The sequence below is a fragment of the Morchella importuna genome (genome assembly GCF_003444635.1).
Source record: "Morchella importuna strain M04M26 chromosome Unknown Morimp01GS073, whole genome shotgun sequence".
In the NCBI taxonomy this organism is placed as follows: domain Eukaryota; kingdom Fungi; phylum Ascomycota; class Pezizomycetes; order Pezizales; family Morchellaceae; genus Morchella; species Morchella importuna.
In genome coordinates this window covers 44808-70762 of record NW_025763469.1, presented here as the reverse complement: position 1 = coordinate 70762, position 25955 = coordinate 44808, and the positions used below count along the sequence as shown (strand labels likewise).

General features: G+C 44.5%; 7 protein-coding genes across 7 annotated transcripts; 4 read left to right on the top strand and 3 right to left on the bottom strand.

Annotated features, from left to right (window-relative positions):
* Positions 1–1810: 1810 nt before the first annotated feature.
* LAJ45_11541 (uncharacterized protein) lies at positions 1811–2416 on the top strand (the record flags this gene model as incomplete). The annotated part of the gene is made up of 4 exons (XM_046121026.1): positions 1811–1824; positions 1909–1944; positions 2010–2139; positions 2336–2416. The coding sequence occupies 4 exons, from the start codon at positions 1811–1813 to the stop codon at positions 2414–2416; spliced, it is 261 nt and encodes an 86-aa protein (XP_045965780.1).
* A 9511-nt stretch (positions 2417–11927) lies between these two features.
* Positions 11928–12566, bottom strand: LAJ45_11540 (uncharacterized protein; the record flags this gene model as incomplete). Its single annotated transcript, XM_046121025.1, has 2 exons — positions 11928–12290; positions 12411–12566. 2 exons carry the CDS (start codon positions 12564–12566, stop codon positions 11928–11930), a joined length of 519 nt encoding a protein of 172 aa, XP_045965779.1.
* Positions 12567–12586: 20 nt separating this feature from the next.
* Positions 12587–13354, bottom strand: LAJ45_11539 (uncharacterized protein; the record flags this gene model as incomplete). The annotated part of the gene is made up of 1 exon (XM_046121024.1): positions 12587–13354. The coding sequence occupies one exon, from the start codon at positions 13352–13354 to the stop codon at positions 12587–12589; it is 768 nt and encodes a 255-aa protein (XP_045965778.1).
* A 267-nt stretch (positions 13355–13621) lies between these two features.
* On the top strand, positions 13622–15024 carry LAJ45_11538 (uncharacterized protein; the record flags this gene model as incomplete). The annotated part of the gene is made up of 3 exons (XM_046121023.1): positions 13622–14215; positions 14270–14634; positions 14685–15024. The coding sequence occupies 3 exons, from the start codon at positions 13622–13624 to the stop codon at positions 15022–15024; spliced, it is 1299 nt and encodes a 432-aa protein (XP_045965777.1).
* A 6940-nt stretch (positions 15025–21964) lies between these two features.
* Positions 21965–22513, top strand: LAJ45_11537 (uncharacterized protein; the record flags this gene model as incomplete). Its single annotated transcript, XM_046121022.1, has 1 exon — positions 21965–22513. The coding sequence occupies one exon, from the start codon at positions 21965–21967 to the stop codon at positions 22511–22513; it is 549 nt and encodes a 182-aa protein (XP_045965776.1).
* Positions 22514–22737: 224 nt separating this feature from the next.
* On the top strand, positions 22738–23397 carry LAJ45_11536 (uncharacterized protein; the record flags this gene model as incomplete). Its single annotated transcript, XM_046121021.1, has 1 exon — positions 22738–23397. One exon carries the CDS (start codon positions 22738–22740, stop codon positions 23395–23397), a length of 660 nt encoding a protein of 219 aa, XP_045965775.1.
* A 933-nt stretch (positions 23398–24330) lies between these two features.
* LAJ45_11535 (uncharacterized protein) lies at positions 24331–24913 on the bottom strand (the record flags this gene model as incomplete). Its single annotated transcript, XM_046121020.1, has 2 exons — positions 24331–24741; positions 24797–24913. The coding sequence occupies 2 exons, from the start codon at positions 24911–24913 to the stop codon at positions 24331–24333; spliced, it is 528 nt and encodes a 175-aa protein (XP_045965774.1).
* Positions 24914–25955: the final 1042 nt, after the last annotated feature.

The window sequence follows — 25955 nt, the reverse complement described above, 5'->3', positions numbered from 1 at the left end:
GACTTGGTTGCTTTATTGACCGCAGTACAAAGAATGTGTCATTATATACTCTTGGCATATCAGCCTTTTCAGTTATTTCCATGACCTACTATTGACACCATAGTGACTAATAGTGATTATTAGTTACAACCACATATTTTCTCCTAAGCTCAGAAGCCATATTCTAACACTGAGTTCGGCTTCCCGAATTGTGATATCGGGCTCAAAATAAACCTTATTTTCATCTCGGAGGCCAAAATGAACTCCACCCGGGGCTAAAAAAACCTCATTATCATCATGTCGGAGGCTAAAGCGACAACTATCCGAACGAGCCCGATTTTTGAAAATAACTCAACAACCAGTAAAGGTATTATCAAAGATACCTCAGATTCTAGATTCTCATCAAAAACATTATCTATTTAACAATTTGATCTCATATGCACAGCGTTATCCCAGCTGAATGAATGAGACAGTACTCCAGTAGAGAGGCTTCGCAACACCACGAGCCCTGGGCACTCGTAGTACCAACAACCAACCACCACCACCAACCTCACCATACCAATCGCTATCCTGAGAGAGCCCACCAAATCCACCTCACGCTGGATAAAAGTGCACGGGAGAAAGTAAAAATGTGTTGGAGAAGAACAAAGCGGGAGAGAGACGCGGGAGAAAAGTCAAAAGAAAAAAAAGAAAAAGAAAAGAAACGGAAAAATTGGCTATGTACAGGTACGGCGGCCGGAACGATCTATGAAACTCTCAATCTGAAAAGGTATAATCAATGGAAAAACAGGGGCGTTAAATTTATCCCTTCGTTCGTGCCCGCGATTCACATAGAATAGGTCACAAACGGTGACTTCGAGCCTAAAGAGGTTAGCGGAGTGTAGGTTAGGTTTGCTAGAGATAAAGGTCGCTGGAACAAGTTTAACATACCCAATAGCGTTCGTGGACAAAATGAACGAACGTATGGCTCGAGATTCGATAGTGGGTGGGTGCCCCCAACCCAGATATCCCTTCGTCTGTATTCAGGACCGGGCGTTATGTGGGGAGACTAAGCCGGTCAAACAAAACCTCATGTAAATCCTCCACTAATAGACCTAACCCTGACCCCGTGAACCTCTTTGGTGCGAAAGTCACGTTCGCCACCAGATCTTTTCGTTTTTTGAACGAGTTTGTCCTCCATTGGGAGCGTTACATTCCTATTCACAGCTAGTTCACTGAATATCACGCCGCCGCTTCAAAGCTAAGAGGCCGTGATTCGCGGGAACAGACGAAGGGATAGTAACTGTGGGACGGATCCGATTCGTTTATAGAGGAGTGACGAGGGGATTCGGGTGTTTGGAGGTGCTGGCGTCGTGGTGGGGGATGGATGAGATCGAGGGGTTTTTTATGGATGAGATCGATCGAGGGGATTGCGGAGCGCCAAGCGCTCCCTGTGCCAAGACGTTATGCATAACATAAAGGTACTACGCACGGGGTAACAGTTCTCACTGTCAACAGACTTACTCCTACCCCGCACTCGAGCCACAAAGACACCCAGCTCATCTATATACATGACGGATATAACTGTAGCCCTGGAAGGAGAGCGATGCCGGCGATACCGGCGATGTGGGAGATGTGATTCTGCCGGGTGCGGGCGATTAAGAGGACGCTGGAGTTTAGCTGCTGCTGGAGGAATAGGGTGGGGAGGAGGGTGGGTTTCTTGACCCTCCGAGAGACCTAGGAAGATGGGATGAATTCCAGACCTCAAGAAGGCGGTGGAGGGTATATGAGGCGGGAAAATATTATATAATATGCGACAGAGCAGCAGAACTGTGTTTACGGGGGTGTTGGGATGAGGGGAGCGAGGTATGAGCCCCTTCACCTTCCCGACTCTAGCTCCCCTTCCCACTCTCACAGCAATTGAGGACTAACTGTTCCCCTTCCGCCCAGTCTCCATCCTGGGAGTAACCTCCGCGACAACATTCCGTCCGCCGTTGTTCATATCTACGCCAGTACAAGATGTAAGCTGGCACGCAGATCCTGATTTGCAGGAAGATGGGGTTGCAGGGGAAGACGAGCAGAACTATGCAGGGCGCCGACGGCTGTTACCAAAGAAAACTCCGGAGCGGTGTGAGCATGGCGAAGCTGTCGATTATGGTAGGATGCCTGATGAGCTCTGAAGTAAGTACCGGAGGTTTATAACTGAAGGAAATAATGAAACGGTGCAGGCCACGACGGGGCGGCTGCTGGATACGGCTGACCTTTGTTGTGGTGGTTTTCCCTGCCTGCCCATTGGGGGGGAACCCTCTCGTGTTGCTAGTTGGAACGGAACACCTCCCCCCCTTTACACCCTTCGGCATGCTTACATTTTTCACAGAGCGCGAAGAGAGCACTACACAATCGAGTATTTCGGAGCAACTGCGTGAGGAGTACGAAGCTTTCAGAACTAAGTCCATGAAGTGAATCGGGGGGGGGGGGGGGGGGGGAGTTTTTGTCGCAGATAAGGATGGTTGATAATGGGTTTCTTTCTTCAATTCTCAATGTAGTTAATGATCCACAGTGTGTTGCAAAAAGGGAAAAAAAAAATAGCTATATAGTTTCCCTATTCACACCATGCCACAACGCCAAAAAGCTACAATCCCACGGCGGTTAAGTAGACTACAGCAATGCAAAGGAACAGGAGTCTAAAGACAGGTCCGGCCGGCCCGGCCATAGGAAAACTGCGTGGGTAATACAAAAGCCTCGCTATCTGTTTCGCTGCCATTAACACGATAGTAGTACTTGACCACTCCGCATTACATACGTGTTATCGGGTTCAGCGGGGTGATCAGAAAAGAGACTTTGCACAGATGGGTTGGGTCTAGTGTTGTTTCCATCCCCTCCGGGCAGCAAGCTGCACATGGTTGGGTCTGGATACACGAAACGTTTTATCATCCTTCATGCATGCAAGGTGCTCTTCCCGTGGCATGTGGCTGGGGCCTTGGCAGGAAGATCTTCACACAACCGGGATAACGCACGGGATCCTAGTACAAGGCTCTGGCATAAGGTGATCGGACGGGCAAGGTTCGTAATAAAAACAAGCGAGTATGATTTTCCTAGAATACATGAACGGCTAGCTATGAGAAAGTGAAAAGTGTAAAGTGAAAAGTGAAAAGTGAAAAGTGAAAATAACATCAGTACTTTGTATGACCGCCATTTACAGCGCGCACTGCTTCAACCCCCCCTGGTAGGGAACCGAATAGGGAAGCAATTTCTTCAGAAGTAATTGCATCCCACTCTTCTTGGATCGCGATACGGAGTGCAACATTAGTTCTGCAACGACGCCGAGAAATTTTGTCCTTCATAATACGCCATACATTTTCAATAGAGTTACAATCAGGGAAGTTCCCAGGCCAGTCAAAAAAATACCCGAAAATTCCTAGCTCACCGATGCAGTGAACTTAGCACGATGTGGGGGAGCTCCATCATTCATAAAATATATGTAGCCTGATTCACAACTTGCCTGTGTAAATTCTGCCTTGAGAGAAATAGGTGAGGTTTTACAATCCGTTCACAGTAACGGAGTCCATTGAGCGTATGTCCCCATGCTTTGTCCCAAAATACAACTGGGCCTTTGATATTGCCTATTCATTTAGTCTAAGTCAGCATAATTTGGTCAGGGTGGTGAAGTAGTAGTCCATATCATAAATACAACCCCATACCATAATAGTCTGTAATTTTCGGAATTTGGGTACTAAGCAATCTTCTACATACGCTTCTCCAGGATTTCTAGTAGCCCATGTATTCCCAGCAAAACCCCCAATATCAAATCCGCACTCATCTGTCCAGATGACCTTTTGGAAATCTTCAATAGTTCAGTCATTAATATTATCAGCCATGCTAAGCGTTGGACCTTCGCAGTAATCGAGAGAAAGGGTTTGACGCGGGCTTCTTGGCGGTGATAGCCTTCATCGGCAAAAGCTTTTCTGAGGGTTCGTTAATTGACCGAAACATCAAGATCTTCAGCAATTTCTTGGAGGGTTTTGCGTCGATTCTGTTGAGAGGCAGTGGCATGTTCCACTAAGAGTTTTCTAATCATGAGGGTGATAACAGGGGGTCTGCCCATCCTGGGCCGGTGAGGAGTAGAGGACTGCTGGCAGATACTGAATACAGTGGAAAGAGGTACTTCAAGCTCCGATGCAATTTTTCTAAATTGCCAAAGTGCTATTTTACGAAGCCCTCTAATTTTAACGAAGACTATTTGAGAGTTCAACCCAAAGTGCTAAAGATTTTCATTGTGGTGGAGTGGTTTTATATTCCATAGTGTGTCGTGAAGTTGAAGAATTACAGGTGGAATTACTATTCTTTTATACTACTTGAAAGTTATCACATATTATCCTCATTGATACTTGGGCAAGGCTTGATACTTCCTAATTTTACTTTTCTCGTCAAAAACTTCAATTAAACTCCACCTACGTACATTGATCTTTATCTATATCATGATGCAACAGCGTGGCCTGTTGTTGCAAACGGCCCAAAAGGTGTTGTTCTATACTTTTCGCCCTCAGAGTACTACCCGATCCTTAATGCGGACCCTGACCGTCCGATCACCATATGCCAGAGTCTTGTACTAGTGATAATTAACTCTCGCTCTGCGGGATCAACATCACTTTCCATCGGGGGGTACCCTGACACCTTCCTTATTCAGCTTAGCTTTGTACCGGGGTTCTGTCGGAGCCTCTTGGGGCTGTCGGAGCCTCTAAAGTCTGTCGGAGTCTGTATATAAACCTTAGCTTTTGTCGGAGTGCTTGAGTTGGGGTTGCGTGTTGTTCACTGAAGTACAAAATGAATTGTGTAAAATTACACTGGAGAATTGTGTAAATATAAACAATAGAGTTGTGTAACTTGAACCTTACTGTTTAACTCATGTGTACTCTTTACACAATTTTATGTTGTAAGTTCACAATTTAAATGTATGGCGCGAGAAGGCATAGGGGGTGGGTGTGTCAACTTCAGAGGAACCTTTTTTTGTATGGGAATTAGAGAAAATTCCACCGTCAGGCTAGGCGCTAGTACCATTATGTGAGTAGATCTCCCAATTCTTATAGATTGATTGGTTGCAAACGCCGAAGTTTACACACCTACGCACCTTAGCTTCTCGAGACATACGTACAGAATGATTTTGGATCTACTTTACCACAGCAGGAAATGCATCAGGCTATACATTTGCGAACGATTTTACCTACACCTTTGCCTACTGTCGACGATTTTACCAGTACCTTTCCCTACTTTGAAGTACTGTCGACGATTTTGCCTAAACCTTTTCCTACTGTCGACGATTTTACCAGGACCTTTCCCTACTTTGAAGTACTGTCGACGATTTTGCCTACACTTTTTCCTACTGTCGATGATTTTACCAGCACCTTTCCCTACTTTGAAGTACTGTCGACAATTTTACCTACACCCTTCACTACGACTTTCCTGGGAACATTGTCAATCATTAGGGAAACTTGAAGATGTAGGTACTAAGTAATGATGCAGGGAAAATCGTCGATAGTATGTTCTTACTAGTAGTAGGGAAAGGTGCTGGTAAAATCTTCGACAGTATGTACTACTTAATAGTACAGAAAGGTGGTGGTAAAATCGTCAACAGTATGTACTTAGTAGTAGGAAAAGGTGTAGGTAAAATCGTCGACAGTAGAAAAAAGTAGGAAAAGGTGCTGGTAAAATCGTCGATAGTAGGGAAAGGTGTACTAGTAGTAGGAAAAATTGTCGGACCGCGAATACTAGTACTGTTCTTGGTATTTCTTGCCTCTACTGATTATTGACTTAGACATTTTTGGATCTCCAGTTCGGCTATACATACCTATTGAGTCAGCTTATACATATTGCTTGTACTAGCAAGTGCTATATATTGAAAAGATATAATGGTACAGGTGGTAAACTCCAAGTCTAAGTTAGATAATCGGAATGATCCAGGTTCAATCCCTCCACATTCAAGTTCATTTGTTTTGCATTGGGGCAGGAGTGTTCTTCAGTATGATGCATTTACTAATCTCTTTACCGATGTCTTTACGGATGCATTTACTGATGCCTTTGCTGATGCATCTCAACCCGTGATTCAGAAACTTGAATCCGGTACTGTTTGCATTTCTATTTTCCTAATATAAGTATTTCCCGAACTCTTGGCAAAACGACACTGTGATGTATTAAGGATGCATTATCCACACATTTTAGGAACAAGGCTTGATAAACTGACTGACGACTTTCACTGATGCATTTCGTACCATGGTAGAGCCCGGGTGTCGGAAATCATGCTCATTCGACTAATTTTCAACGACAAGAGAATCAGCCATGAAGCAAAGTCATTTGGAGGCTAATATGAACTTGTAGATTCTCTTTTAAATGGAAAGAAAAGAAGTCTATCATTATAGCTTTTCTATACCCTTCACCACACATTCTTGTTATCCCATAGGGACGTCTTCCCGGGAAGGAAACATTATGTACCTAGGCACTAGCAAGTTCATCCTGGGGAGTAGTAGAGGGCTCTGGACACCTGAATTATGGGAGTGTATTGTGTTATGATAAAAAGTAGATATTTTAATGCATATAGTCGTGTCAAGCCAAAATGTGCATCATTTTCCGACACCCCGGTACTGTTGAATTACCTATTACCGAAACTGTACAGCGACAGGTAATAAGTCATCAGACGGAACGCCACCAAAATACACGTTTGCAGCCAAAATTGTGGTTAGGCCGTCCGATGACTTATTACCTACCGCTGTAGATCGTCACTAGTGACGCGAATCCGAGAATACCGGGCCTTCGGTAGTACTAGGGCTACATTGACAATATTGAATTTCTAATATTAATTGGATAGAATTTATAGCTGATGGTCTCTCCGTCAGCCTTTCATTGATTAAATTTGGCATCGTAAGGATCTTCGTTGATCTTTTCAGAGTCTAGGATGGGGCCAGATATTACTTACACTGATGCATATAAGCCATTGAAAGGAGATAATTAAAAAAGAATGCATACGTGTAATGAGTAAAAAGAACAGAAATAATTACTCACAGTGCATCACTCGCTAGTACACGAGTGACCGCCCATGATTCTAACACTGCCCTACTACTCACCGAAACCTTCCGTATGGACTAGTAACTAAACCGGAAGGTAAATAGTTGTTTCGTGGATCTTTGTTCATGGTAAATTACTTCTTGAATAAAATTGCATTCCTTAATTTTGCATGTAGTTACTGATGTAGCGGATTGAAGAGCTTTCTGTCGTAACCGTTTTGTCATGAGCCCTTCCGTGGTTAATATATCATCTATATATAAATGAATGGGCGAACGAGTCTTCTTTTTATCTTTGTAGGCCCAGTTATTAAAAAGACACAGGAAAATGAACCTATTGATTATTAGGGAACTGCTACGTCTGTCTTCAGTTTTTTCTTCAATATACTCCGGGTCGATCTACTCTTTCAGGGTCTGGCCTATTTATCGATGCTCTCTCTCCATTCACTGGATATTGATTGTGTACAACCAAGTATTCTAGTATATAGTAGATAATACAAAGTAAAATAGTTCGCCAACTCCAAAATGGTTACGGATACACTCTATTGGGTATATATATTGGAATAGTTTTACCGGTTCTATGTCCATACAAAATTTGAGGAAGAGGCGCCCTATTATGTGTTGGCGGGTGTGTTTTTCCTTCGCATGCATGAACTGATACATTGCTTGCTGGGCCAGCTTTTAATTGTTTTTCAACCACTTTCAGAAACCGAGTGATATTCCATGACCATGTATCCTCAACGCCTGGACGGACTCAGAGTCAAGAAGCGCACGAGATGCCAGGCCGGGTACGACAGAATTTACAGAAAATCCCTCGTGTAAACCGATCAATTGATTCATTACCTACCAAGCGAGAATTGTAAAAAGTCTTTCTTACATTTTTTGAATATGTACTTTCCAAACGACATTTCCCAGTGTCATTTCGGGTGCCTTTCGCTGACTGATTTTCACACCAGTTTCCGCAATAAGCTTGAGGTTAGAAACGAGCCTACCAGCTGCGGGGTCTGCAATAGAAGGCATCCCTTCATCATTCCACTGTGTATTTGGCTTGGCGCGAACTGACCTGCTACGACGCACCTAACATTACTAGTAAATGCAGTCCCCGGTGAATTGTTTAGGAGGTCGTATTCATTCCCTACCTACAGCTTGCGGTAAGATTATTGTAGAAATATGGGAGGAGTCCTATTGGCTTGCCCAGCCTCAGAAACCCTGTTTTTAGACCTCTGTTTCTACAATAGTTTTACCTCTCGCTGTACCTTCCTACTTCCTAATACATACTGTCGTTCACGGGCTGAAGAAGGACACAGGGCGTTGGACGGCTCGATTTCAACGAATAAGGGTAGTTGAAATGTACCACCTCTGTAGCTTGGCTGTTTGTCACTATAATTTCAATCCCTGTCCGCCAACACTTAGTGTTCGTCTCACCCTGTGAACGGTAATAATGTAGGGAATACCCTGTGTATCGTTCTCGCGGATGAATCTTGTCAAATTTGCGACATGGTTACAGCTCTTACCTAAATCGGCAACTTCCCTATGAACCATGAATAGTAAAAGTTTGCAGCCGATTGAATTATACACCACAAATTATTCCCCACGACAGCTATCAAACAACGGTTTTGGTACAGCTATCGGTAGAATTATTGCGGAAATGTGGCGTTGGAAAATCGCCCTGCTCTCGGCGTGATCGTCGGTCCCTGTTTCCACAATAATTCTACCGATAGCTGTATATGAGCGTATGTCGCGGATTTGACAATCTCATCCGTGAGAATGATTGATTTATCTGTTTTTGCCGGGGTAGGGGCTGGGGCGTCTTCACGGAAGCCCCCACCCGCACACATGAAGTTTGATAAAGCCTGAATGCAAGGGAGCGGAACTGCCCCGCACAAAACAGTGATCGGTAGGTATTTTGCCCTAGTCGCCACTAGACCAGGGCTAAAGCTTCCCAAATTCCCGGAGCGGGGGAGGGCAAACTGCTTGCATGAAGGTTGATAAAACTACACTAACTTCCTTCAAGTTGCATACCGCCACCAGCACCAACCGCGGCAACCCGTGGGATTTGTATCCAGGTATCCATCCCTGACATATTCCTGCTCCCCTGCGCTTCCGAGACAGGGCTCCACGATGATAAACTATAATTAGCGCCCAACCAGAATTAGCACTCAACATGGAAAACCTGGGGTGTGGGACGCTTTGAGTCAGAGTACTGTCATTCACGGGCCGATCGGATATTGTCAAACAGGGGATTTCAACCAATAAGAACATTAAAAAGCACGAACTCTGGACCATTGCTGTTTCTCACCATAGGTATGGCGCGAGAAGGCCTAGATGGCGGGTGTGTCAACTTCAGAGGAATTTCTTTGTATGGGAATCTGAGAAAATGCCAGGGTTAGTCTAGGTGCTAGTACCATTATGGCCAATTGGTATATGTTTGATTGCCTGATTCTTTGAAAAAACGCCGACTTTTACACACTTATCATACATAGCTTCTTGAGCCATAGCTGTAAATCTAGAATTCCAGCCAGTGCTCGCCAATACACACAGCCCGCGTGTACATGTATCACATAGTCGTAACCTGCATTAATGAATTAGAGAAAAACAAAATTGTCGTCACCCACGAGGTTCTCACTGGCAACGCGAGTGATGTTTAATGTCTCGGCTCCGTAAATATAGATTGAGGTCTGTGTTTTGGCGATTTCGATATCAATATTGTTCAGGACATCTAGAGACAGAAGAGTGCGACATTGGTCCCCACTGAAGATCACCTTCCTAATCTAGTAATTACTTGGCACCAAATGGCTCCGAAAATGGCAAGACAGACAATATATGCAAAGAAATTGGCCAGCCATCAGTGGTATATTCTCAATCGGGCAATTATGTACTAAAGTATTTCCTAATCTGGGAATAATTGGTATGGAAGTGCAACATTCAGTCAGCCTCTCCCCAAAAACCCAAATTTTAAAAAGTCAATAGCTCAACAACTACAACAGATAAAATTATTTGGGCTCTATTACAGTTTTATTTATCTCTTTTTCTATCACTATTCAGAGCTATTTTAATTTTAATCTTTTGTGGTAGTTGGACATGAAGCATCGAAGTTAGGCAATTTCGATATTCTAGCTCAAAGTGTCCCTAACCATAGAGGGAAAGATATGAGTTGGAAGTTATATTATTTTTTCCCCAATGCTAGTATAGTATTATTATAGTAGGTACAGTTGGTGAATCCTATATTTGGTGTATTTTTTAACTTTACTTCTAGTGCCAACTCCTTGATAACTATAAACACTAAATTATTTTTCTTCTTATAGAAAACTTTTTCTGCTTGTTATCTACAGTTCGATAGATAGATAATTAATTTATTATTATCCGATGAGGATTAGTATAAACCTTTTATAAAGCTAATTTTAAAAACTCTGGGATTTGCTTTTGTATTCTAATTTCTAAAAGCAGTTATTAATTGTATTAGTAATTACAAAACTGAATATAACGGGCACCTCATGTATAGGTTTTCCCAGCTATATCACTAATATTATCGAGAATTGGTAATATTAAACAAGTCACCTATCACATAGTTTTATGCACTTTATGTAACAAAATAATATAAATTAGCAGTAATTCACATGCTGAAGATGAACCCTGAGTGTAGACGAACAAGGATTTTTGGACAAATAGAAGACCAATTGGGTAGCTTGATTGTTTCTTGCCATATTGAGAACCCTAGTTCGTCTTCAACAAGTATTGGTCCTCACCTATGAACGACTGTATTCAATGCTAACATTTTTGAACTTCGGCACATCAGCAAGCCTAACAATTTCTGAAAGTGTCTCCTGTGCCTCTAGAGAATCAAAATCTGTTTTGATGTCTCAGAAGAACCTCAGGAGACACAGGAGACTATTGGGAGACTTATGAATATGTACAATCTTGCTGATGCAGTTAGTGCCAGTTGCTACCTGTTGCAGGAATTACGGGACAACGTTCTAAAAGTATAGGAGAATGAGGAAAACAAGTAGCAGATTGTGATATGAAGATGGTCGGGTAATGGAAGGACAAGCATAGAAAGATATCGGGTATTGTGGGGGCACGTGGTGTTACCAAAATAGTATTAGGTTATTGTGACGGCACGCTTACTATTGGGTATTTCACCTATAATAGAATAGGGAGTTGGGCTTAAGGCTGCAGGGTATTGGATTGAAGAAAGTAGGTCTCGTACAATCGTATAGTATAGCCTGAATATTGGTAACTGGAAGGTTCAAGGTTACGTGTCGGAATTAGAACGGAGGACGGTACTATGTGTGTGCGCATTTCTATTTTGGTTATCTTAGCGTTAATATTTGATTCTATTATCATAGTTTCAGTTAGCATTAGAAAGCGGACCTTGGCATAGGTTCCATCATGTATAAATAGTATAGAAGTCCCTACAGACTTGGGGGCATCAGCTCCTAAGTCAACGGAATCAGGTCTACAATATCACAAGTTTAAATGCTACAGAATTACAGCTTAGCATTGGCTACTTTCCCAAACTCTTCCATTTGTTGGCGGCTACAGATCTCTAACGCCGTGGTGGAAAAGTAGGGGATTGGATCGGAATATCCATGGTGACTTGAGTGTCGTGCTTCGGCAGGGTAACCCTGCCCTGTCTGCGAAGTACTGTAACAGGAGAGTTAGATGTTTTTCCCACGTGCGTACCCATGCTATATCAGGAAAATTTTTCAAATCGGGGTGATCGTATGTATACAACTTGTGCACGACAATAATGTGGTCTACTGGTACAATATTATCAAATACAAGTGGTTTCCGGCCTTCGGCCGGTTAGGACAATGAAATCAGCTAGGTAGTCTCGTCCAAATGTGACAGGTCGCTTGGAAATGTGATATATTGACAGAAAGTGATATATTACATGTACGCTAGGCTCACTCAGGACTAGCGCGCAGCATTGCTGGGTGAGGATCCCCAGATCGCTTCCAACTCCACCGCCACCTCTACCTCCACCTCCACCTCCACCTCTACCTCTACCTCTACCTCTACCTCTACCCCTACCCCTACCTCTACCCTACCCCTAACCCTACCTCTACCTCCGCCCCTCCTACCTGCCTCCATATTGACACCTATGCTAACGTCTATATAGACTCTTAATTCGACACCTAATTCACGCCCAAATCGACGCCCAAATCGACGCCCAAATCGACGCCCAAATCGACGCCCAAATCGACGGCTAGGAGGCATCAAATCGAGCACCGCCTCGAGCACCGCACCTAGCACCGCACCTAGCACCGCACCTAGCACCTAGTCGAGCACCGCAGCTAGCACCGCAGCTAGCACCGCACCTAGCACCGCACCTAGCACCGCACCTAGCACCGCACCTAGCACCGCACCTAGCACCGCACCTAGCACCTAGTCGAGCACCGCACCTAGCACCGCACCGAGCACCGCACCTAGCACCGCACCTAGCACCGTTTCGAGCACCGTTTCGAGCACCGTTTCGAGCACCTTTTCGAGCACCGTTTCTAGCACCGTTTCGAGCACCTTTTCGAGCACCGTTTCGAGCACCGTTTCGAGCATCGTTTCGAGCACCGTTTCGATCACCGTTTCGACCACTGGTGCAGGCGTAAGTAGGGGTGCAGGCGCAGGCAGGAATCAGGCGCTGGGAGGTGGTAGGCGCGGGTGCGGGCGCGGGTGCAGACATATGTACATAGCATTATATTACTATTATTACTCCGCATGGTTCTGTCATTGGTGATATCGGGTGAGGGTAGCGATTGACATTGGACGATTCTTGGGAGGTAGCGATGGACATTGGAGCGTTCCAGGGTGCTTGGAGCGGGTGATGGGGTGACGCGGGTACTGGAAGCGGGTGCTGCTAGCGGGTGCTGGGTGACACCGGTGCTGCGAGCGGGTGCTGCGAGCGGGTGCTGGGTGATACGGGTGTTGCGAGCGGGTGCTGCGAGCGGGTGTTGCGAGCGGGTGTTGGGTGACACGAGTGCTGCGAGCGGGTGCTGATAGCGGGTGCTGGGTGACATGGGTGCTGCGAGCGGGTGCTGCGAGCGGGTGCTGGGTGACACCTGTGCTGCGAGCGGGTGCTGCGAGCGGGTGTTGAGAGCGGGTGCTGGGTGACACGGGTGCTGCGAGCGGGTGCTGATAGCGGGTGCTGATAGCGGCTGCTGATAGCGGGTGCTGATAGCGGGTGCTGCGAGCGGGTGCTGGTTGACACGGGTGCTGGGTGCTGGTTCAGGTAGGGTAAGGCTGCTAATACGGGTGCGTCGCTGTCGTTGGGTTTCCCCTCTTTCCCTTTTTCCTTCGCAACACCATTCGCAACACCCTTCGCATGCGAGTTCAAACACACAACACATAAGAGAGAGTTCAAATAAGATAGAAAATCGGATATTTTGGTGCTTTGCCCTTGATATCCTTCTATACTTAGGAGTACAATCACTTGTTGTTGTTGTTTATTCCTGACTCACCTACAGCTTCTACAAACCCGATTCACTAGCACAAAAATGCCTCCTATCCGATCCAAAAGAATACCACCCCCCAAAGCATACAAAAAAGCCATCAATGAAATTGCTATCTATATAGCTAGCAAACCCTCTCTTCTGCAGAAAATCAGAGATAATAATATGGATTCTCTTGTTTCTTCTATTAAGAGAGAGTTCTGTAATGTTGCTGATGGAGTTAACGATGGCATTTTCAATGATATTTCAGCTTTCCTCAACCACCCCAAACAAATGAAGGAGCCGAATTGCCATCAAGAGTTAAGAGAAGCGATGAAGCATAGGAAGTATGAGAAGGAAAGAATTAAAAGAATCAAAGCTTTATTTGTGCAGGAGTGTAACCTCAAGGAGGACGATGCAAGGAGAGACAAATATTTGGAAAAGTTTACGATTGTGGAAGTAACCCGATATCAAACACCTTACCCTCCACCCAGTAATTGGGTGTATGAGTCCGAGCAAATCCATGACATTTGGCATGATCACCTCCAGCTTGGTAAGCCGAAGGACAAAAGGCTAAAAGTACCACCGATACTACTTTTGGAACCACAATATCTACAACTAGATGTTGCCGAGGACCAAAACTACATTTTTGTCCATTCCAACACCAAGGAAATTGTTGGATTGGTTGCTAGGAATTGGATGGCCGAGGGCAAGAAAGAAACTCTAGATTGGGTCAATGAGATTATTATCAAGGAATGTCAGGTCAGGAAATCAGTCCGAGTAAGTATTATTTCTTTCCAAATTTTACTATTGCGATTGCTAATTATTTTTTAGCTTGAAGATACTGGCAAACTTTGTCAAATGGGATATTCAGCTGGTTCCAGAAGCAAAGCCAGTTTCGATTGGGTTAGAAATATCACCTCCAAGAAAAACCGATTGGAAGACTTTGAGCACTTGGGCAGCTATATTTTTGCTCTTCTTTGGAACATGAGTAAGGGTAGATTGCCGAAGCCGATTATTGAGAATATAACTGGGTTTTGCAATTCTACCCTAATTCCGAGAATGAATTATGCTACTAAAGACAGGGCTACTTCTCAAATCTTGGGGAACTATACTGTGAGGGTGGGAGCCGATGACATTGAGTTTGACTGTGTTCCGATGGCACCTCCTTCTGGATTTATGGCATATAATTATGCAAGGTAATAGTCACTCCGAGTACTTATATTTCATTGTTACTAATTAATTATAGGGGTACTCATAATGAAAAGTGCCCTCATAAGTATGCATTGTTCTGGACTACAGCTAGGACATATGGATCCGAGGAGGGGGGTCACTTCTTCATTGCCGATTATGGAATCAGAATCAAACAGTCAGCCAATTCAGTAGTAGTTTGGAAGCCGACTGACTTTCATGGTACTACTTTATCAGTAAAAGGCCCTACCGATGAGTCTGATTCCCATCAAATTGGTATGAGTATTGTCACTCCTGTCCGATTGGTAAAGTTGTGGGAAAAATATCAACAGGAACAAATTACTGTCGATAATGTTGAGGCTATTTTGGTTGAGTCCGATGATTCCGAGGAGGAATAAATTGTTATTTCCTATATTATGTATTGTTATTATTGTTGTTACTGAAAATCTCCACTCCTGTATTAAGTACCGATAGTTTTAAAAAATTGTTTTAAAAAATTGTTTCAAAAAATTGTTTTAAAAATAAAAAAAAATAAGGAAATAAAATTTTATAACAAAAGACTTCTATATACAATATTTTTAACTTTGTTTTTATCCCCGATATCAATAACTGAAACATCATGATCCAATAAACATCTAATATGGTCTCTATTTCTGACTCGGGAAACACTCGTATACAGTTGACCATGTGCAAATACAGGAGTTCTGAGATCGATTACAGCTCTATCGAGTGTTAGGCCTTGACAACTATTGAAGGTTGTTGAGTATGCTAGTCGTAAAGGGAATTGTCTTCTCTGTACTGTCCAAGAGCAATATTTTGGTTGAAACTCAAATACGATTCGGGGGAGGCAGAAAACAGTTGTATCTCGCCGAATATTATCTGCAGTAGATATCAATTCAACTTTGACAAATCTTTCATATAGCTCTTTAATAACTACTCGGGAATTCTTAACCAAGCCATTCTCCAGTGACAGATTTCGCATAATCGAACAAACACACCCGACCTTCAAAACCAATTTGTGTGTAGGTACACCAGGCTCCTTCAACATAGATAGGAAATCTAGAATCTCCCCCGATGGTAGAATGTTGGTAGTCGGGGATTTGAAATTAGGATCTTCTTTGATGCAATCGTGGCTGTAGTATGTTCTTTCTGTAATAAATAATGTATCAGTATATTGTAATTTTTAATATTAAGGAAAATAAATATACATACCCTCCATTGTCGAGAATCTTTCAAGAATCGCAAGGTTAAATTGATCTACATTGATATTCAAAGGACTAAGAAAAGCACGATGGGAAACAATCGCTGGATTTTGCAATACTTCTGTTGGAAATAGAAAGTCAATTGCCTCCTCGATTGAGTTCAAAGACTCAATTAAATCCAGATTGACAAACGATTCATTTGATTCTTGACAACCATCTCCAATTTTGTCTACCCACTCGGCATATTCTAAATCAGAGGCATTTCTTATAGGTGTATTCAATCGTAAAATTTTGAATTGTTCCCAAAGGTAGGATGATCGTATAGATGCTTCAAGTGTAGCTGTTGGTCCTGCAGATTTAACCACTGGTGCTACCTGTCGAAAGTCACCTAAGACAAGAAATACTTTGCCACCAAATGGTTTGTCGTTGGCAAGCACGAGTTGCAAGAACTCATCTGCACATTCAATTGCTGCTTTGTTGGCCATAGGCATTTCCTCCCATATAATTAAACTTGACTTCGATAGTAATTTCGCCCGATCTGATCTGATACTCAAAGTCGATTGTAGCTCCATATTGTTCTAATATCGTAATGTCAGTGACTGACTTTACTAAAACCTTCTCATAGGACAACTTTACTTCAACGACAGGAATACCAAATGCAGAATGTGCAGTACGACCTCTCTCATATAGTGTAACACTCAAAGCTGTCGAACCAGTAATAACAACAATATCTCCTTGCCCTCTTAGAGAATTTACGATCGTATTTACAACATATGTTTTGCCCCGACCAGCTTTTCCATCAGAAAAAAACATGTATGTTCAGGAATCTCCCCGATTGCTATTTTATCGATATTATTCATGATAGTATCAAAAGCATCTAGCTGTTGAGGTAATAACTGTTCCCGAGATAATATTGCCATCTCAGTAAGTTCGATACTACGATGATCAAATGCAAGAGTCTCCATAGATATTTCATCTGTGAGGTTTTGAGGTTGGGGTAACCCAAAATCAGTTAACCTACTACCTTGAGCAGCCAAATGTCTTGCAATCCCCTCCAAACATTTATTCATAACCATTATCGGGGAATCGTATTGGTCAAGATAATCTGCCGAGAGAGCCTCCTGATATTCCTCGAACAATTCAATAGCTGTCACTGGAATATTCATCAGGAGATGTGCAAACAGGAATCGTAGCTGGTTAGGACTGCAAAAGCTTTGGACAGCTTCTGCCATAATTTCTTTCCCCTCCGACTGATTTTCGAAGAGACCTAATGCTGCTGCTGCCTCTTGGAATGTTGAGTATGTAATTTGATTGACAATTTTTAGGTCCTCGAAACAATAAGCTGATCGATGCAGTAGGAGAGCTCGCAGGTAGAATAATTCTCCAGTTCTAGGGGAGACTGTATCGATTCGGGCTATTGCTTCATTCCTTCTCCTAGCTCTTACAATAAACTATGGATAACTATTGCATATTTCTTCGAGGAAATCGGTATCTTTGAAAGTGGTTGACGACTTCGAGTACAGAATCCACTTCTCGTAGTATTGAATATAAGTCAAATCTTGGAAAACTGTATCTCGGGGCCTAGAGAAATATCTAAGCAAAGTCGATGCTGTAGATTCTCCACCATCCGTTCGATACATTTGATGCATGTTTCTTCTAGGTAGATGAACTGTAAGCGATTTGACTGTAGGCGATCGATCTGTTATATGGTATTGCAGGATCCTACATGCTGCCTCCGAAGCAGACAGATATCTCGCATTAATATAGTCATTGATCTCGTCAACCTCCTGCTGTCCTTCAACATTGAAAGAAAATAATGTTCGATCGGGTCCTTTAAATAAATATTTATACAGATACATGAAAATATTAACTGTAAAACATATATCGACATTAACATGACATTCTAGTAGCTTAGTAAGAAATGGCATATACGATGCTACCCATCGATCCTCTTCCTTTCTTCTTCTATACTGTACTCGACCATATTGATTAAGCTCTGTAGTTTCCCGAATCGCTTGTGGGTATCCCCAAATACAGGATCCATTTTTGTTACACCGACTGTTGGGAGAATTTAAATGTGTTTGGGGGTGTTGATTGAATCGTAGAACCAATTCTCGTAGGACAGGATCTTCCTCCTCTGTAGGTACTTCGGCAGAGACAATGGAATCAATAGCTGAGAAAGGTAACTCGGGATTCACCTAAAAAATTTTAGCATCAACCTCAATTGGGGTTTCGAATTATCTTACTTTAATAACAATATGTGCATGTGGTAACCCCCTTTTTTGGAATTCTATAACCCGAACAATGTAAACTATTGTTCCTAAATGGCTCCGAATTTTGGCAATGGCATTCTCTAGCTTTGCTTTAAATACCCGACAAACAATAATTGGTATATCTGAAGCATTCTGTCCTGGATTCAATCGTTCTTTAATTTCTGGCCAGTTAGGATTTGTTGTAATCGTAATAAAAAATGAGGGTTTGCCTCTTGACCGATAGATAGTAAGAGAGTTGGCAATCTCATTCGATGCCCATGCTCGGGAACCTAGGAAAGAGTTCGGTAGTGTCGTGCCTTTCTCGATGGGTAAATCACCTTCTGCCTCTGCAATTTCAGATTGCTGGTTGTATTGTCTCTCTCGTCCTTTTCGTATATAGGTCAATCTTTCATCTTCTACTCTCGAGTACATATCCACCAAATATTCTCCACACAATCTACCAAACCTCAGAAATCGGTTCTCTGTTGTGATTCTGGCTCTATACCATCGAATTTGACTGATATCGGATTTGCAGTCCCAACCAGGTGTACCATGAGGAAAGAAAACAGGATATTGTAATGGCTCGTAAAGGGGACTTAATATACTGATAGCTTTTGGACGATCGAGAATATTGTTGTAAACTAATACACTCCGAGGGTAGACTTTTTGTATATTGTTGGCATGTATAATCGCAGCAATTTCTCCACCACTTGTTGGTGTATATAACTCTAGTGTAAGTGGGGTATCTATTGCAGTGGTAAATGCTGCTCGGAGATGGTAAACAAAAGGATTGTTATCTTCTAATAGTTTTCGAAAGCTGATAACTAGGGAGAAGGGTACACCAAGCTCAAGAGCTAGTGAGTCTCTTGAATCCTCATCGTGAAGGAACCATCGAATTGAATGTTGCCCTTGGTTGGCATCCAATAACTGATGGTATACTCGTCCTGTTATAGCAACATTTGAAGGTGTCGGTAACTGCCGAAATCCACCTGTAACTCCTAAAATTGAAAATGAAAAAATGTTGTTGAGTTTTCGGCTGATCCGACTCAACTGAGTGCCATGTTGCTCAAATTCAGTTTCGGTATCGGGAGGATATACTGGTAGGGAGGGTAATCGATATTTCCCATTAGTACAACACCAACCATTATTCTCACTAGTCAATAAGGCTGCACCACAATAAGTGCATTGTTTTGACCAACTAATAATATATGGTCGTAGATGAGTTGTTTTTATAGGTAAAATATCCCACCAATTGCTAGTTGATGATTTTGTTTCTATATTCAAGTTGCTTTGGCTTTGGGTAGTTTGTCGGCGATTTGTAATTTGATTTCCAGCTCGGGAATTTAATCGCCTCTCAATTCGGTCCAATTGGGAGTTGGAGCCTTGAGAGTTTCTATTTCTTCTTGTTCGGATACGATTGGAATTTCTGAGATCATTGGTTGATTGTATGGAATTGGTTCTTGGCATATTTGCATTAAATATTGTACTGTAATATAGAAATCTGTTCAATAAATTCCTAAAGAGGGATACACGATAATTATATATATCCTTGATAATAATATACTCTCCTGACTAAAAATAAAATAGCTAACGATGACTCAGAAAACTATATATCCAATACCAAACTTATACTACTCGGAACCAACATCCTCAATTATCTCATCCTCAATCTCCTCAAACTCGTCATCGACAGAACAGTCATTAGCTACACTCGAAGCTTTCTTTTTGGCTGGTGTAGTAGGTTTGGAAATAGAAGATGAGCTAGCAGTGATCTTTGGAGGGGGGGGAGAACTTGAATACAAACTTGAATCATCCATCGCAGATCTTTTCTGAGCCCGAGCACCCCAAGATCTTCCAACATTTTTGGACTCCGATCTACCTGAAGTTTGTCCAAGAGACCCACCTCCCGATCCAGATTGCATTACTGAAATATAGTTTAACGACGACACTATACAACCAAGAAAAGAATGTGATGCTAGTGATGAATTATCAACGATTACTCTACCAACTAATCTCCCACTGATTTGAATTACACTATCGACTTGGGGTAATTTTGTGCTCTCCCACCTCTTTCCTGGTGGTATATACCACCTGATTACAAAATACTTTCGGGAAGCTGATTTGGAGGCAGCCTCTAAATCATAGTAGGAGGATCGTAAATCAAAGGATCTCCAGCCTATAGGGAGAGACTTGATAGTACCCTTAGGTTGTCCTACAACCTTCCCGACTGAGTATATAGTGGCACAAGAGGGTGCAGGGGCTATATCGTCAAATCGTGGATGTGTCGGGTCACCAGCAAATCTAAGTTAAATTTATTAGTTCTAATTTAATACACAGTAAATCAAATTACTTACTCGCTTTTATTCAGTAAAGTAATAACAACTGGTTTGTCTTTACCCATATCGCAGAATCTGCCTGAACATATTCCAACAGAGTTTTCGGTGGATTCTGCAAGAGAATCGCTGACAAAACAAATGATTCAGCATGGTATATCTTCCTCATCGATTACTGAATTTGGTAAATCATCGCTCCAGCAAAATAAAGTAGAATCGTAGATTTTGAGATAGCCAGTTTTGTCTGTCTTATTGGTAAATTCAAGCATGCAGTGAATTTCGGTAGAAGCATTCTCGTTGAATATTTGAGGCATCGTGTCAAAAGATATTGTAGGCAGAGAGTTTGGAAATTGATTGTTTAACTAAAAAATAATGTGCGATCAAGAGTAACTTTAAACTATAACTCTAACAATCAAAACTCTGACTAACCCTAACAATAATAGAAAGACAACGTAAGATTTCCGTATTGGCAATAACATCATTAGCAATAACATCATGAGCAATGACATCATTAGAGGGAAAAAGCAATGTCCCTGCCCGGATTCAATAGAAGGAGACAGGAAACTCCCCGATTCGCCACTAACAGCAATAGAGGGAAAAAGCAATGTCCCTGCCCGGATTCAATAGAAGGAGACAGGAAACTCCCCGATTCGCCACTAACAGCAATAGAGGGAAAAAGCAATGTTCCTGCCCCCGAATCGCCACTAACAGCAATAGAGGGAAAAAGCAATGTTCCTGCCCCCGATTCGCCACTAACAGCAATAGAGAGAAAAAGCAATGTCCCTACCCGAATTCAATAGAAGGAGATAGTAAACTCCCCGATTCGCCACTAACAGCAATAGAGGGAAAAAGCAATGTTCCTGCCCCCGAATCGCCACTAACAGCAATAGAGGGAAAGCAATGTTCCTGCCTCCGAATCGCCACTAACAGCAATAGAGGGAAAAAGCAATGTCCCTATCCGAATTCAATAGAAGGAAAAAGTAAGGTCCCCGAGTTGTTGCTTATATCAAGAAAAAATAATATTATCAAAATATTACTACTCAAACTACCTAGAAAAAGCAATCTAATACCTGGCCAATCAAAACCTTTAAATAACACATTGCATATCGGTATATCTATATACTTATTAGATATTCAGGGGACAGTAGGTGATACAGCAATTTGAATGTACTTTGGGCACCTCGATCGTCAATACGTAATGTATATAAATTAGTTCTTTACTGTCTGGTTACCTATAGTATGTTCATATAAAAGCTGAATAACAAATTTTTTAAATTGTATATTCATAGGAATATTGTTTTCCGCCGTGCTTTCCTACTCTAAGCCGTGAATATGGTGTAGCTATTCTCATTTGACAAGCCGGCGCTGAACATTTGTGATTTTTATTTTTGGTTAATTACGACGTATACGTATATGGTGCGCCCTGTCTCAAATGTGACACCTCTTGACCCGTTATTTATTTATTTTTTGAATCAACCCCCGAAAATTGTGTTAGAACCACGTTACAGAGACCCAAAAGTCTCTATCACTTAGACTTCAAACTCCACCACAATGCCAAGCCCACCCCCTAACATGGTCAAATCCCTCTCCCACCTGAGGTTAGGAGGGCTAGATGACGACCTTATGGACCTGATCAACACCAACGTTCTCTCCACCCAAGCTTTTGAAATGCTCAACGCCGAAGCCACCAGACACACCGAACGCCTTTTCCTCACTCTCATGCTAGCCATAGTCAACCAGAACGCCATCCACCAAAAACAAGTCGAAGAACTCAAGGACGATATCGAAGAAATAATGACCAAGCACGCCAACCTGACTACGGCGATCGCAAACTGTTTCAAGCGGATTGACAGTCGCCACGCCACCCCTCCCAATGCGACCCCCCCCCCCAGTGATCACACTAACCCGCACTCCACCCAAGCCCCACCACCAACTACAACCCGAGAAATGCCTCCCGCAACCCTTCAAACACCCAAGCCCCCAAGTCCTATCGACAAGCAGCGCAAGAAAACTTACATCAATGGGAAACCGTCTCCAAGTGAGGACGCAACAAAATCCCAGCCCCCTCCCAGATACCGAAAAGCGCGGCAAACCTTCTAGCATCCCAACGCTGCTTCTTCACCACCAGGACATCGCCCACCCCCATCGACGTAGCTGAGCAGGTAACAGCAGAACTATCCGTCGAATTCGGCCAACTACTCGCCTGAAACAAACAAGTCACACCTGTAACAGCCCTTACAGTCTCAATCAGTGCAAAAGGAACTCTGCCTGTTCTTCACCCACCCACCATCTCATCCTCAACCTATGCACACTGGTTCGAAGCCATGACAGGCGTACTAAACAACAAGCTAACCACCCCCGAAAAACCCTTCTCCACCTTCGGCCCGGCTTCGACCGATGTCGATATCGGCATTCAGAGCGTAACACTCTTCGTGATCCAAAACAAAGAAACCCTGGACAATGCCTTCCCAGAAGTCTTCAACCTCACCTCTGGCATTACCCCGATCACCACACGATTCTTCAATGAGGATGTCACCTCCCAAAACTTTAAACCTAAATCCACTGTCGTTGTCACCGTTTCCTCCACCGATGCCGTCTCAATCGGCGACACAATCCGATTTTACTCCAGGCCACACTGGTGCGTAACCATATGGTCGGCCTCCCCCCCTACCCAATGCAAGAAACACTGGAAATTCGGCCACGCGACCCAAGGATGCTGTGAGAGTTTCGAAACCTGCCCAATCTGCACCAAACAGCACGACTGCCGCAGACACCGTTGCGTAAAGGGCACCTGCCCAGGGTTCCTAACACTCATGACCTCATGCTGTTCAGTCTCACCAGTAAAATGTGTAAACTGCAATGGAAACAACGCGGCCAACTCCAAAACATGCCTCACCTACCTCGCCATGATCAATAAGAGCAAAGCAAACCTCAACCTCAACACCAGCACCCTAGCCCCCCCAACACCACATCCACAGCTATGAGACTCACCTCAGAGGATGCCCCCCCCAACCCACCACAACAACAACTACAAGCCCCTCAGCGGACCTCTCCGCCTCCTCTACAACTCAATCCTAAAAATATTACAGATACAGCAACAGACTCATCCTTCCTCCACATCATTCAACACAACTGTACAAACAGCAACCTAGTGCTCCTCACACTCTTCCCAATCCCAGTGACCCATCAAGCCCACATAGTCGCAATTCAAGGACCCCCCCTCCACAACGGAGAGCCCCCCTCAGTGCCGTCCTTGACCCTACTCTGCCCTTCACCCAGAAGACCAGAAAACAAAATCTCATCATGCAGCTACCTCAACACCAACATTCTAAACAAAAACCTATTCGCCATTCTCCCATCCCACAGAGGTGATATCATCTCCATCAACCTCTTCTGCCAAACAAGCACCAAAACTCACTCAACCCTTACAATTACCATTATCTGCAACAAAAAACTAGACAGTACCACCCACTCACTCAGCCCCTCCACTATCTTCATCCCATCTGACAACCCCCAACTAGTCTTCTGGGACTTCAACCTTCCCTCCCACTCCGCTGACGCCCTCCACCTCCTCTCCTGAAGGGAACTCCGCCTCTCGCAACCATACATAGAATCAGCAAGCCAACACGGCTTTCTCCTCGTAAATACGCCATACAAATACAGCAGACTATCACTAGACTCCAACAAAAGGCACAGCATCATAGACCTCTCCTTCACCAACATCCAAGACTCACCCCTGATCAGGATTGGACCACCCTATCAAACGCATCAGGATCTGACCATAGACTCATCATCATCTCACTATCACTCCCATCCACGGACCACGCCACATTCCAAACCCCCGACTAGAAACGAACAAATTGGGCTCTCTTCAACAACGACATCAGACAAACCTCAATGATTCCTACTCCTGCACATCATAGTCGGATACGAATAGGCCTCTGGCCCTGAATCGCAGAAGGACGGCACCGGGGTCTTGGGCGGAAGAGCCCGAGGCCCTCGCCGTCGTATGGCAATTTGACAATGCGCAGGGATAAATCCTTTGCAGACGACTTAATTGCACGACTGGGTGCTGTACGTGGTAGAGTAGCCTTGTTGTTACGATCCACTGAGGCTAAGCATACGTCGTCCAGATTTGTTCCAGATGGAACGCTCAACTCTTTACACCCCCCAACAGGCCTGGCAGGCTGCGATTGCGTGCCGCTTGGTGGTGGATGTGGAGGGCTTGACAGTGGGAGACTGGAAGGACACCAACAAAGTACTCCGACAAACACCGATGCGAGGCCCGAGTGCGAGGCGTTAGCATAGCGAGTGGCGTCGGGTTGAAGCTGCGTGATGGGCCTCCGCGTTCTCTCTCAGAGCTGAAGGACACCAACAATGTACTCCAACTGCACCCGATGCGAGGCCCGAATGCGAGGCGATAGCGTTGGGAGCGGGGTTGGGTTGAAACTGCGTCATGGGCCTCGGTTCTCTGTCCTGCCTGCGGTCCAGCATGAGCATGATTCGTGAGCCCCCGAAGAGGGCGAACCTTTGTCATGCTGGTGCTGGGTTCCCCCCCCCCGAGTTCCTCTCCGACGGCGCCAAGGTAGGGTAACCTCTCGTGCATGGGTTACCCTGACCTTGCATGACCTAGAACGTGGAAGGTGAGACTCCGTTGGCGAACAACCCAATCGCGTTCGGGCCCCGAGCAGCAGGCGGGGGCAGCTTGGGCGTCTTCGATTTGTATTCCTCGGTTGGGGGGAACATCAAGGTAGGGTAGCCCACCCCCGGCGCCCAACCGGGCCCGCCCAACTCGATCCTGTTCGGGCCCCGAGCAGGCGGGGGCAGCTCGGGCGTCCTCGACCTGTATTCCTCGGTTGGGGGGAACATCAAGGTAGGGTAACCCACCTCACGTGGTCCCGCCCCCCGGTCCCCAACCGAGCTCCTGCTGGCGTTGGAGTGAGGGGGGGTGAGAACCGGTGGGCCCGTGGATTCGGGATGGCTATGGTAGGGTAACCTCCCGTCCTCTTCTTTGTTTCCCCCCTCACTGTGCCTGTTACCCTACCCAGCCCCCCCCCGGTGCACGCGGGTTGGGAAAACCGAGGCGTCGACTTCCCGGTGTGCCAGGTGTGATCCCGTTTGCGCGTCGGGAGCGGGCCAGAGTCATTTGAGCAAGGGTGGACACGGAGTAGACGGTCGCTCTGTGCGCGGTCCGGCTCCTTTGAGCGTCCCCACGGAGTTGCGGAAACCCTGCAAAAAAGACACGTTTTCGACCCCGAAAATAACCCCCGGAGCGTCAAACCGCCGGAACGCCCCCATTTCATGCCGGGTCACCTTTGAGGGGTGGGAGGAAAGGAGGCGAAGGGTGAGGTTGGTGCTTGTTGATGTCTTTGCCGCTACGGCGGTGGATTGACTCTTAGCGCATGCCTGCCCGCCGCCCCTGAGTACTTACCACCCTATAGACGGAATTCATCTGTGCCCTGGATCAGTCCCGAGGCAGACTGTGTGGAGGGCTCTAAACAAGTCCTTCACATGGTCCTGCTGAGGGTTTGTTCTACACCCG